The sequence below is a fragment of the Mugil cephalus genome, chromosome 11 (assembly GCF_022458985.1).
Source record: "Mugil cephalus isolate CIBA_MC_2020 chromosome 11, CIBA_Mcephalus_1.1, whole genome shotgun sequence".
Taxonomy (NCBI): Eukaryota; Metazoa; Chordata; class Actinopteri; order Mugiliformes; family Mugilidae; genus Mugil; species Mugil cephalus.
Genome location: NC_061780.1, coordinates 11,916,037 through 11,929,536, shown reverse-complemented (window position 1 = coordinate 11,929,536; position 13,500 = coordinate 11,916,037). Strand labels below are relative to the sequence as shown.

At 44.9% G+C, this 13,500-nt stretch overlaps 1 protein-coding gene across 2 annotated transcripts in view; it reads right to left on the bottom strand.

Moving 5' to 3' along the window:
* Nucleotides 1–13,500, bottom strand: part of aplp1 (amyloid beta (A4) precursor-like protein 1) — a 34,259-nt gene that overhangs the window by 11,307 nt on the left and 9,452 nt on the right. For both annotated transcript variants that reach the window (XM_047597677.1, XM_047597678.1), the window contains exons 2-4: nt 3,125–3,304; nt 2,003–2,132; nt 76–188 (exon numbers count right to left, since the gene is read on the bottom strand). In XM_047597677.1, coding sequence (XP_047453633.1) covers nt 76–188; nt 2,003–2,132; nt 3,125–3,304 — 423 coding nt within the window. The remainder of the gene's footprint in view (nt 1–75; nt 189–2,002; nt 2,133–3,124; nt 3,305–13,500) is intronic.

The window sequence follows — 13,500 nt, the reverse complement described above, 5'->3', positions numbered from 1 at the left end:
TTGTGGCCTAATAAAAAAAAAAAAAAAAGTGAAAAAAAAAAAAAAAACTGGGGGTGGCATTTTTCCAGTTCCCACCTCCTTAGCGATGTTGTGCCAGAAGACGTAGCTCTCGCAGGCATCCATCTGCTCCCGGTGAAGGAAGCGGCATCGGTCGGGCACCAGCAGGGCCTCGCTCACATACTCCCCCTCTGCAGTGGGATTGAGGAAAAGGTAAGGTCAGGGCAAGAGAATCAGAGAAGCAGCATTATACGAGTTACACCTAACTAGACCTCCTTTTAATTAACATTTGAACGAGGGTCTTAAAATATAGACCGCGTGCGGGTAAGTGAGTGAGCTGAATGAAGAATATTTGAATAACTAAAACTAAAAATGAGCAAGGTTTGGAATCTGTGAATGATAACGACCTGAATAGGGTGCATAAATTAGAGCTGACGGAGACCATAAATGTGTAATGTGCAATACTTTGGATACTCTAAATCGCAGCCACAATTGAAATTCAGGGACATGGAGAAAGAAAACCTACTCAAAGTGTGAAATATTTATTGCAGATGTCACACATGCAGAAGACTACGTTGAAATGGATCTTTTAAAAGGTCTTCTTCATACATGACTAATATTACGTGCTGTTGTTTGAGGCTTGTGCATAATGGAAAGTGCACACCCGTACTAAATCAAACGGTGCTGTGCGCAAGTGCTTCATGAACCCAGAGTGACTCACTGTCCATTACTCATTCATTCACTCATCCACTGTTAACACAACATCTGCCCCCTAGTGGCTTTTGCTAGGCATGGCCTCTCTACAGTTCTGAGCTGAACATGGCGCGTTCTCTGGATTGAACTGCACATCTCTTATTTATAAAAATCACTTCCTGTGTACTGTTTTAAGAGCGGTAAAAAAAAAAAAAGGAATATTTAATAAACAAACACCAAAAAGGAAATCAATGAAATCCCCCAGGTGGTGGTAAATGAACCAGTGTCGAGGATTTAGAGACATTTAGCAGCTGAACTGAATCACTGAATCACTCTGTTCTATCCAGAGCTGGGCCCATAAATGATTGAGAATTGCTCCATTGTGATGGAGCGTTTCTATTTTAAACAGCACAGCTTTCCTAGCTTTTACTTGGCTGCTGGTTTAGCTGAGCAGAAACCTTAAAGAGCATCTGGATGCGCTGTAAATGATTTCACGAAATGCTACAATTAAATCTGTGGGCAAGTAAGCGAGCGAGAGACAGAAAAGCAAAAGCGAAGCTTACTTCTCTCACCGCGCGGGAAAAAGGGGGCAGCGCGACGTCAGAGGGAAAAAAATAGAGTAGGAGGTGTTCGGGTATTTATTTGTTGAGATGTGTTGACTTTGTTCGGTGTGAAATGATTTGAGTCGTTTCATTTATTGGAGGATGCACATTTTTACAAATGAGTATCCCATTATTATTTTGAATCTCTATTTATTGTTAAAGTGCTTGTGATTTATCACTTATATTATTATCATATATCTCTTCAATGTAAAAATATACTGCAGTGTATGTATGTACTGGATCTTTCTTTCGTTTGCCAAACAACAGATAAGTATAGACACGCTCAGCTACTTCAGTATGTGCCTCCTGTCGTGCCACCATGTTTCTACAGTAGCCTGGAATGGACAAACCAGACACTGGCTCTAAAGGGGGCCTTTTGAATTTTTACATTGTTGTGGTGGTCACCATGAGGGGGAAGAACAATTCATTGGTTTTTACAGGTGATTACACACTAATAGGTCCCTCTAAATCATAAACACTGGATCTTTAGTAAAAATATACATAAAAGTAAGACTAGGCTCGTATTGTTAGCTTATATGTTAGTGGCATTAACATTTCTTTTTTCGACACACAGCACTCAACTCAAAAACATAACCATGTAACTTTTCCAAACGAGCTTGAAGCAAAGATTGATACTAAAAAACAATGTGAAAGCCTAGACATCTAAATCACTGCATTCTCGTCATAGTCAGCGGCAGCGTTGTTCTTACCCAGGCAGCGGTAGGGCAGGACTATGAAGGAGTGTGTCTGGCAGTGGCCCCAACCCTTCTTACACCAGGAAGGGATGGTGACAGGACTTTTTGACTCCTCTATGTGGGAGATTGGAAGAGCTGGGTACATCTGGACGTACAGGAACATGCAGAGATGACAGAGACACAGAGAAACAGATAGGTGGACGGAGCAGAACAGAGGGGTTGGAGACGGGGGAGAGCGGTGGACAGGGAAACAATGGTTGGAGGGGTTTGGTTCGAAGGGGTAGCGGGATGAGGGAAGGAGAGGAGAAAGGGCACGATCAGCAGGGAGAGGGCAAACCAGGGAAATAGTCATGCGGCACAATTTCTAACCACTTGCAAAGCAGTTGTCTGAAGCCGCGCTGGACACGACGCACAGAAGACATCTCAGTGAGCACCCTTGTCTTTTGGTATTTCTAATTGTGCGTCTATTTCCACTGAAAGATTTGATTCGCGAACTCATAATGAGATTTAATAGCGGAGGAAGTGCACGCACAGTCTGGACAGACGCTAAAATGCTTTCATCACAAATATCGAGGGGAAGAAAAAGCAGGGCTTTGCGTAAAAGCCATCACAGATGCATAATGTCTCAGCTAATCGCATTAACGGCCATTCAGGCTCACGGCTGCCGTTCTCTGTGGCGGCTAGGAGTGCTTTGGCCTCCAGATGGCGCTTGGCTGCCTTTACCGCTGTACTTCAAACATGTACTTCTGACGGGGGTGTGTGCGTGGAGGGTATGTGTACCACTGGCAGCTTTACAGCAGATGTTGAAGAGCACACGTACAGTAATAAGAGGCAACAAGGGGAAAAAAGGTGGATGGTGGCTCAAATGAAATATTGTAATATTCCAACAGACCACCATCGGTCCACTATATATAGTTAAATATATAGATTTGATGAGGACAGACAGGTGTTAGCCAAGCCAAATTAGAGGGAAGGAATATTACATTTGGCTCCATTTTCTACCGATTTTCTACTGATTTCTTGCAACGTTTTTTTTAAACAGTATTCTACTGTGAATGAGGGTCATGTTAGCTAGTACTGATAAAAGCTGATCTTCGTTAGAGCTGTTCATTCTCCCTCAAAATTCAAGATTCATACCTCCTGACAGTAGGACAGGATTTCACTGGGCTCTTTGAAGCAGCCCTGGCGGCCCTGAGGATCCCGCTCCCACTGGCCAGTCTGTATGTTCATGTGCAGGAGCTGAAGGCCGCAGAACATGGCGATCTGCGGCTCCGCCACCTGGAGGCCCGGCCCGTTCACCTCGGCCATGGCCATAGCCTAGGGAGTGAAGAGAGAGGAGAGGAGGGAGAGTCAATACAAACAGTATCCAAGTACATTGTGTCTGAGGCCGATCCAGAGGAGATCAGACCACAGATAATTCCTAAATGCACTCTAGCACTATCCAACATTAGACCAAGAGTGTAACTCTGAGTGCAAGATTGAGACTGAGTGAAAGATCGAAACAGAGGAGCGAGATTGTAGAGGAGGGGGAGAGGAGGCTAATGCGCCGGAGAATCGACTGCAGCGCACACTGTTAGCTTTCGAGAGAGCTACGGCAAAGCAAAAATTCAGAAGACAGTCCACAGAAGATTCCCCGTTGATAAATCCCAAAGCAACGCCAGCAACACAGAGACGGGGCCTGTCGACTAGTGACCCGCGCTCGGTTTTCTGACAGCACTGACATCTGAGAAAACAAGAATGAAGGGGATGGCGCACAGCAGATAATATTCAAGAGCATGTAAAAGACTGCTCCGTCTCCCTCCCCACTCCTTCCCCTTCCTCCGCCGGCCTTCTAGGATGCTGTTATTGATCGCGGGGATATGTTGCCTCTGCCCGGGGAGGGCCCAGGGGACGCCACATGGAGGAACAAACAGCAGCTACGGCTGGGAGTCAGGTGTTAATACAAGCTCATTGACCGATGGGCCACTTCACTACATTAACACACAGGGCAGAGACAGAGAGAGCCGAGGGAGGAATAAAGGAAGGGAGGGGTTAGGTACGGAGGAAGAAGCTCCACAAACACAACAAACAAGGACTTCTTCTACCGTAACGCATTCTTTTTCCAAGCACTGAGTCCTTAACAATTGTGGAAAAAAAGTGTTTTATGTTCCACCGGGTGTCCTCTCTGGTACTACAGATCATGAAAAAAAAAAAAAAAAAAAGAATTTCTTTGCACACCCAACCTTTAGGAAAAACACACACACACAATTACGTTTGCTTGCTAACCCTTGAAACTTCACAAAAAGGCATGCCGCTCCCTGGAGCCTGTGTACAGCTCATATCCTTTCATCCGCGCTGACAGACAGAGAGATAGACCTTCTGACGACAGACAAGACCAGCGACGCTGCGCCAATTAGAAGGAAGTTGCCCGAAGGGGAGAAACGGACCAGAAAAAAATCTGGGAGAGTGACGCCTGATCAAAGGGAAGCCCTGCTTTGGCCGAACGGAGCTCAAAGTGTTTGAAGTCTTAATTAAAATTCATACTGAATAAAATAAATATATAAAAAGCCTCAGAGTCGACGTACAATAAATATAATAGGCCCTGAGCAGTCTGTGCGTTATAATTATGCTAAGAGGAGTTTGTGTTTCTGCGTGTCTTTGCAGATTTCTTACAAATTACGAATCTACTTTTCATTACTGCTGACCATTTCCCAAAGCTTTTTTTTTTTTTTTTTTTTTAAGATTGATGAAGGCTTTTAAGGACCTCATTGGAAACTGCGTCTCATTCATATTCAGTTTGAATATCAGTTAGCTGATGCTACGCTGCAGACAGGAAAGCCACCGTAACCAATATAATTCCTCTTTTATTACCATAAAACTTTTAAAGTGAAATGCTGTAAACATTCTTTAGGTTATTGTTAAGCTGTAGTTGTAGCTCAAAGTCTGTCGTGTCATATAGTGAAGACATTGCTTTTTTTTTTTTTTTTTTTTTTTTTAATGCTTCAAAGCAGGCAAGTCAGTTTCGTGTACATACAAGCCAATGCGGGTTAATAATGAAATGAAAACCACATGGTAAATCTGAAACGCCTTTATTCCTAATTTCAAAACCTGAATTACTAGTATCCTTCTAGGCAGCTGACTGGCTGCGGTTGTTATTGATGAAGCTGAATAGGATCTTTTAATTGGCTAAGTGTATTGTAAGATAAGCACGAGGAAACACAGCTGAAGCTGCTGAAACAGTCCGTCTAGAGTGGCTGCTGAGCTAATATCTAAATAGATACATCTCTTTGAGCCAGAGAAGGTCAGTGCCACGAAGAAGAGAGGGAAAAAAAAAAAAAAACAACTTCCGGATATTTGAGAAGATAACCTGGCAGCTCCCCCTGGTCCTGCTCTCTCATTCTGCCTGCTCTCCACTACTGCACTTGCAGAAAATCAATGGTGAGCGACTGCAACTGTATCGCCACGTTCCCCCCAATCAATAGCAGTCCATCAGGAGCCTGAGGCCCTGACCTCCAGCCCGGCAAGGCTGCACTCCCAATCTCCAGCCAGATCTGGGACCAGATTAGATCCACCCGGATGATAACCACTAAAAACAAATACTGTTTGGTCTGTTACTCCACAAGAAACCCTGCTTGATTTGGACCCTGCTCGCCTTCTGGACGCGTTGGTCACATACTTTCATTGTTGTAATCTGTACCATTATATCCAGCCTGTAACAACAGAAACCATCTCCAACATATCTTTATTCTTATTAAAATGGGGCTTTAAGGACGTATTAGTTAAATATATTTATTTTGTGGAAAATGTTGTTATTGTCGCCTGTAAAATAACATGACTTAATTTAGTTGACCTTGTTTAGTCACACTTGACCTTAATCACCGTACTCAACTACTATGTAGCTTTCACAGTTAAACCTGGCAATTGTATAACAATGCAGCAATTTTTTTTGTTGTTTGTTTTAACCTGAAGCGCAGCCAGGATGGAATTGCATTGAGCCAAGGTGCTGTTGCCTGTGCAACAAAACAGAGGAAATGTTTTGCCAAGTCACTAATTCGGCAGACTGGTCAGTTAACCAGGTGTAAAATCTATCTGATAGAGACGGTCAACAGAGGAACAAAGTCTGTTTAAGAGGAAAACAGCAGGATAAGGGGTATTGTTTGCAGACCACCTCTGGCCTGGAAGCCAGCTTGACCTGCCCCGCCCACAGCTGGTCTGGAGTCCCTCTGTTGGGAACTGCTTATTCTCCAGCAAAGAACAGCGTGCCAATCAAGTTGTTTCGGTAGGCTTTATGCAGTAATAGAAAGGCATCCATGTCATCTGAGAGTTGTGAAATTAAATGAGTGTAACAATCGCTCTGATTTGTTGTCCGATTGCGCATTGGGGGCATTTTTTTTTGTTCTCAGTATTGGTTGAAACATGACCCATAATGAAACCCCAGTGCTGTTTTTCTAGACTCATATTCTAATAAAAACTGAGTTTGACTATGCCACGCTATATAAAGCCAGCGTCAGGTCGAAATTACAACATTTATTCAGTAATTTGATTAACAAGAAAAAAAAAAACTTTCATCAGATTGGTCTGCTGGGATTTCTTTTTAAAATTCCTCTTAATGTAGCCAAATAAGTCCTGTTTTACAAAAAAAGTAAAGAGCTTATGTCAGACCGCTTTGGGGAGGACAGAAAACAGACCCCAATTATAAACTATCAAGCTGTCATCAACAGCTAAAAATAGTTTTTTTTTGCTACAGTCAATGAATCATATTCTTGTGCCTTTTTTGTACTTACAAATTACAGCTGTACCTCCCTAGGGAACACTGAGTACAAGGTTTTCAGTGTTTTGGTGGTAGGAAATTTCCATTTAGAAGCCAATTAGACTTTAGAGATTAGATTGCTGAGACTGTTGCAGTGTAAGTCTCTCCCCAAACCCTGGACACACTGATCCAGTTGGCTTCACAATATGCCAACAGTGATTCCTCCCCCTGTAAAAGACAGACAGGCTGCAGAGCTGCTGTGCCTGTCTCAGCAAGAAAATACCGTAGTGTAGTGAGGCATCTCTCCACAGTACAGCCTGCAATCATGGAGGGGGCATTAGGTTCAGGAGCTGGTAAGGCAGTGCTGTTCACCCACCCTGAGCTCCACATATCAAGTCCTAGTGCTGATGAGGCTGAACAGGCAGACAGCCCAGACGCCCGACAGCTCCCCACTGCAGCGAATGCGGCATAAATAACAACCCGGTGATATAAAGCCAAAGACATTGATTGTCTTTCTACCTTTTTCACCAGATTCTTTGCCTCCGTTAGCTCCCCTGATGATCTTTTATTTCCCCGCTCTGCTCCGCCATATCCATTGCATTCTGACTACGCTGCAGTCAGGTGTGTACCTCCACGGTCTCCATAGCAAAGCAGCATCACGAGGAAACTAAATGCTCCCACAGAGACAAGAACACGCTGCACTGGCACGGGCGCTGAGGAACAGCTGGTTCAGACGGATAATTACATTTTCACAGATATCCCTTGTGTGGAGGAAATTATGCTGCAGCGTGGATCACACAAAATAACAGAAATGATCTGTTATAAACACTTCTGCCAGTCAGAGCTGAGCTCCGGCCAAGGCAGCGCATTCACATGTTCCACCAGCATCTTCCGTCCTTTTCTAATTAAATTTTCAGCACCTGTTCCTCCCTTATGTTGGAGGATGACTTCATCCTCTGTAATGATGCAATCTCTTGGCCCTGGCAGGCAAGCCTGAGCGGCAGAGGCAGAGGGGAAAAGCCCACCCATCATTTGTCACCCTTCACTAGCTGCTGCTGCCCGACTGTACAGCGAAGAGCCACGCCAAATAGATGCATGCGCCGGCAGAGTCCTTTGTAACGCCGATCTGTTGGGAGCAACATGTCATGTTCTGCAAAGAGCCACGGAAATACACGGCGCTCGACATCACAGCACATACGCGCTCCCTCGCACATGAATGCGACCAATTCTGCTTTTGATTCCGCTGTTGTGTCTGCGAGTTTAGCATATCTGAGATCGCTTGTTCCTTTGTGTAACACCTATGTACACATATCCTGAGCGAAGCCTTAAAATAAGCATGTATATAAATAAACTTGAAGATACAGCAGCTCCTTCGTAAACAGAAACTTTCAGGTCGCAGATATGTTACAGAGAGCTCACTTGACACCTAATGATTAACCCAGAGGAGATCATCTCTACTCACTCTCTCGTGTTCTGCAGGAATCTGAGACATCTGAGATATTTTTATTGATTAATTGTCTGATCTGATGTTTACATGTACCTCTACTTTAATGGGAACGGCCGTTTTACAGGCGTGTGACATGCGCAGATCAATGAAAACATCACGTGGCTGATCAAAGGAGGAGTTTTTACAGTTTTATTATTAAAGCAACAGCTTGATTTGGAAAGCTTGTGGGTCATATCCAATTGTGCTATTGCTTAGCCTTATAGTAGTTGGTCTTCGAGGTTTTCCAGGGGCTCAGAATTTGTTCCGCACTTCAGTCTATCCCGGCTTCGGTGACTTTTTGATGGACCATTTTAAACGGTTCAATATTTCTATTCTTTTCTGCCGTCTAAGCGTGCGTTAATGTCTAGTTGTTATTAAAACCAAGGCCTCCGCGGAGCCGCAGACCAGTTGAGGAAACGTCACTCGAACATCACGGCGCATTTATGTCAAAAAAGAGGACGTGCAGACAGAACGGAGACTGACTTCTTTTCACTTTCGGCCGGTTTGGGAAACGGAATATTCCTGTGAAACCGAACGAAATTTCATACAGGCCTGTTTATTTCGATTGAGGCGTTTATATGGAACGTTTTCACACGGTTTGGGCTTCTAAACCGACTGTAATCAGAATATACGGCTCCATGTAAACCCAGATAGTGCGTCACAGAGAAAGCCTCAACTAACAGATCTGTGAAATTACAGCAGATACCAGTACAACAACGCCTCGCAGTTTCAAATCTCTTAAGGTCACTGAAACTGCAGTGTGCATTATTTACATATGTAGGGCACGCATGAGATTCAAAACAAAACTCTGTGTGTCCAGTAAACTCTATAGCGACGTTGTCATTTCTGGTGTTACGGCTAAGGCTGCTCACGATTAGTGTAACCCTGTAGACGGGCCAGTTGCCATCACTCGTGTAGAGAACAGACCCACCCACAAGCAGGCCTCATAGATTCATAACTGTAACATTTACGAAGCACACGCAGGCCTTCCTTGGCTTGTCTTTGTGCTTCTCTGCAGCACAGATGGCAGAATAGTGGGTGTCTTCCTGCTCCTGAGCCCCTCCTTCGCTCTCCCTCCACTCGCCCCTCTTGTCCTCTCCTTCTGGCCGAGCTCTATCCCCGATCTCGTCTCCTTCTCCCTCCCTAACAGCTTTCACACAATGCGTGACACTCTGCCGCTTGGCCTACCTCCCTGGGCTAGTGCTAAATGGTCAGATAGATTTAGGAGCATTCATCATTGTAATCATGTTGCTTAATTATTCATGGGCTCCATCAGGCCCCTTCTCGGTGCGGCATGTAGTTATTAGAGAGGAGCAGCATTAGTCTGCCAGACTCTCCTGGTGGAGAAGGGACAATAGAGGATGAAGCAGGTTAGCTCTGCACACTGACTCATTACTATACATCTGTCTAATGGCTAATTGAAGCCATTAATTTTCTATTCAGAAGAGACTGATGGGCAGAGCGCAAAATATCGCATTGTGTTTTAAGCGTTTTTTTTTTTTTTCCTGGAGCTTCCGTCTGCAAACCACACGCAGCCAAATTGAATACTAAACTGAATGCCTCATTTCACAACTTCATAGCCAGCCATTATGACAGAGGCTTTTGGTCGCAGGGATGTGCAAACATAACAGGCTAAGTCAGGCTCCATCAGTTCAGATTACAGCAGTCCAGCCTCCAGCTGGGCACACTGGGAGCAGATGGCCCCATAATCACTAGGGTTCATCTAGGTCTGGAACAGCAGCCAAAATCAGATCCAAATATTTGATTTAATTTCAAGTATAGCTTAAAATACAGGACACGTCAGATGGCCTCGCGAGAGGCTCCGCGGGTCGGCAGTGCAAAGCGTTTTATCGTTGGGGTTATTTAGGAGGGCGGTTGCGCCCACTGGGGTCTGTTCACGCAACACCCGAGCGGCAAATTCTTCCACCCAGACTTTAGCCGACATCTTCCCAATCAGCGCTCTACAGGCTGCTGCAGCTGGGCCATAAGAAAGGAAGTGATTTCTCTCTTCCCGTAAAGGTCGACGTCTCCTCCTGGAATCACACGACCTCGGTTGGAATGCGGACTTCCCACGTGTGCAACAGAACGATGGGACTCTGCCGAAGGGCCATACCCACAGGAGCAGAGACTTCACCTTTCCCAGCTGGGAGTCACATTACTCACGACAAATACGTGCACACGTGTCCTGTTTCATAATGCAAGCGCCTGAATTGAAGTTTTCATTAAGGCTATGTTTCCTGTGAGCCTTTTTTCTTTTTCACATCCTGCCTTTCAGCAGCTTCCGTAAATCTCGTCACAATTGTCCATTACAATAAGTAGAACAAAAGCGAAAACTCCCACAGATAATATTGCTCAATACCCACTGTTTCAGAGAACGGAGAACACTACGCAAGAAAAAAAAACTTTCATTTCATGTGTAGTGTTTCCAGTTCTTTGGAACAGCACGTATTGAGCAATATTCAGAATGAGGCGAGTGATTGTGAAACTTGTGATGAGTAGCTGTACATGTCTGCCTCTCAGTTCCACCCACATTTAAACAAATGCCTCTTCTGAGTCACACACCATAATGACGCCACGCAGAGCCGTGTTTTCTCTCCAGCAAAAGACAAAAACACAGCTCCTGCAGATATGTGGGAGACAACCGCGTGATAATGTCTCAGAAATCTGGCCAGAAAGACGGGGGGTCCGGAAACATCAAGTGCCGGCAACATTGAGTTTCTCCAGTGCAGCCAAGCCGAAATGATTTCATCTTCTGTTAGCATTGTTGATGAATTTCTGCTGTTATGCAACACCGCTGAAGCTCCCTCACTGTTAAGCAACACAACACGGGAATGCCAGCATGTTAATGCCAAACGCTGTGAGCTTGCCTGCAGATGCAATTTCAAGCTGAAGAGCTACCTCAGGGGATTGAAGGAATCAACGGCTTAGAGGAGATTTGAGCACTGCAGGTCTATCTGAATCGCCCTAATGTCAACACAATTGACACTGAATTGTGGATTTTCGGTAGGCAGATTGAGACCGGCACAAAGCAAACAAGCTCTCCAAATCAGTATTTGTGCTGTAAATACATTCAAAAGGCCTGAGCCACGTCTGAGACTCGACAGTTCATCTCTCTGTTTTCTGTGACTGTTGTTTACTGCCAGAGCCGCATTACACACTGCATTTGCTAAGGTATTCATTTTCCGCAAGCCACGGGTTATTGTTGCTTTTAGCTCCCACACAATTTAAAACTTCCCCCGATGAATAAAACAACATATTTTAATTTAATTCATGCCACGCTGGGGCCACACAAGGATGAAAACAGCTGTTTAAGTCCTCATGGCAAACGTTGTAAATGGAACTGATCAACCATCTCATGACTTTAGCATGATTTTCAATTTCAGACTAAGCACATACAACATTCAGATGATGTTTTACGGCCGCTGCTCTTTAAGCAACATCGTGCCCTTGAGTAGGTCTTAACTAGATTAAAGCGAGGCCATGTTTAGGTTAAAACACTGTAATAACTGATCCACTTAAAGACAGGCCGTCGTCCTGTTGTTCCCTGACAAACAGCAAGCAACAATATGATATGATACTTCCTCTTCTTGCTTTCCTTCTCATCTTGTACTCGCCTTTTATGCCTCCAAAGCCCCTTGACTCTTTCTCTGACTACGTTTGCCTTTGCAGCAGATCTGAAGTGGAGTCTTTCTTCTTGTGCATTCTCCCTTGGATCCTCATATCTCGCGCTGCTTTTCCTGTCACTTCAAGCGCCATTATGCAGGCAGTTGGTATGTAGAACAACAAAAGAAATCTGACGCTAGCAGCAGCAGCAGCAGCAGCAGCTTTTTTAATTGGGTAAATAACACGAAAACGCGTGCAACTGTTGTGGAAGTTGAATCTAAGTCAATTTAAAATATATATATATATATTCATCAGGTTATAATTCATGTCAGGAAATGATACACTGAAGCGGGCCCGATAAATAAAGGTGTGCTCAGCTGAATGTATGTACATATATAGTGGCAAAGCAATAAAACCAGCCGAGGCTTTCATCAGAAGAGGCAGGAGCAGGACGAGGGGTGGGGGTAGAGAGGGAATGGAGGTTAAAACATTCATACGTCTCTTTCCTTCCGTCTCTTATTTATGCACATATACAATTTTGATCACACTGTGCCAGCTCCCCCGGGAGGCCATCAAGCAGATGCATCTGATGGAAATGAGGCTTTGAGGTTATCTGCCCTACGTTGCGTGAGCCCCAAGAAGAGGGGCAGAGTAGTGCATTGTGTGCATGCGTCCGTGCTGTATTTGTGTATTGATGTGTATTTGTTTAAGTGGGAGCGTGCCCAGAAAGCTAAAACCAACAATTAATGTATTAATTAGTGGCGCAGACCCCATAGGAGACCCCATCACCATAAACATATACATTATACACCACATCACGTATAATGGTACGTACAGGACAGTCTCTTCCACTTCATGTTTCATTTAGAGGCATGTGGTATCACCGCAGTGCGAACAAGCTGGTCTTTAACTCCCAGCGAGAGGTCAGAGTGTACACGGTTGTTGAAAAAAAAAAAAAGGGAAAAAAAGAAAAGAAAGCACAGCATGGCCTGTGTGAGAGCCACAAAAACATATTGAGGGGATAACCTCTTCTTCCCAGGTCTCTCAGAGAGTGCGACGCCCTGCACGGCACCCTTGGCCCCACAGCTCATAGTAATGAGGTGCTCTGTTAGCGAACAGCAGGGAAGGCGACTGATGCTGGGTCAGCTGGGACCGGCTTGCCGCCCGACTAGTGCGGAGCGACGAGCACAAGGGGCTCAGCGAAAACGAGAAAGCCGACGAGAGGGCACAGCTGGTGTCACCCTCCCACATTCTACATCAGCTCCCGCTCGCTCGCCGTCCCCATCGTCTGTCTCGCTTGGTCCCATCAAAACGCGTAAACACACTTTTCATTTTTCTTTCTCTCTCTCTTTCCTTTTTTTTTTTTTTTAGCCTGGATGTTCTCCCTCTCAGCATCACTTGGCCACAGAGGGTGGTTGCCTTGGTAACACCACCCACAGGAGCCGGCTACCTTCCACGTTACCGTAGCAACTGGTTCCCCACAGAATTTCAAGCATGTCACTCTCGTGCTTTCGCTCTTACTCTGTCTCTCTCTTTCTCCTGCTCGTTAAGGGTCTACCTCTCTCTCGCGTGACAGGCTCAGCATATGTTTGGTTCGACTTAGTCCAATTTAACCGTTGGCTACCTTTCCGTCTTTTTGGTTGTTTTCACGCCATCTCTCTCCAATACTGGGTCAAAGTGAACTGTATTACTTAT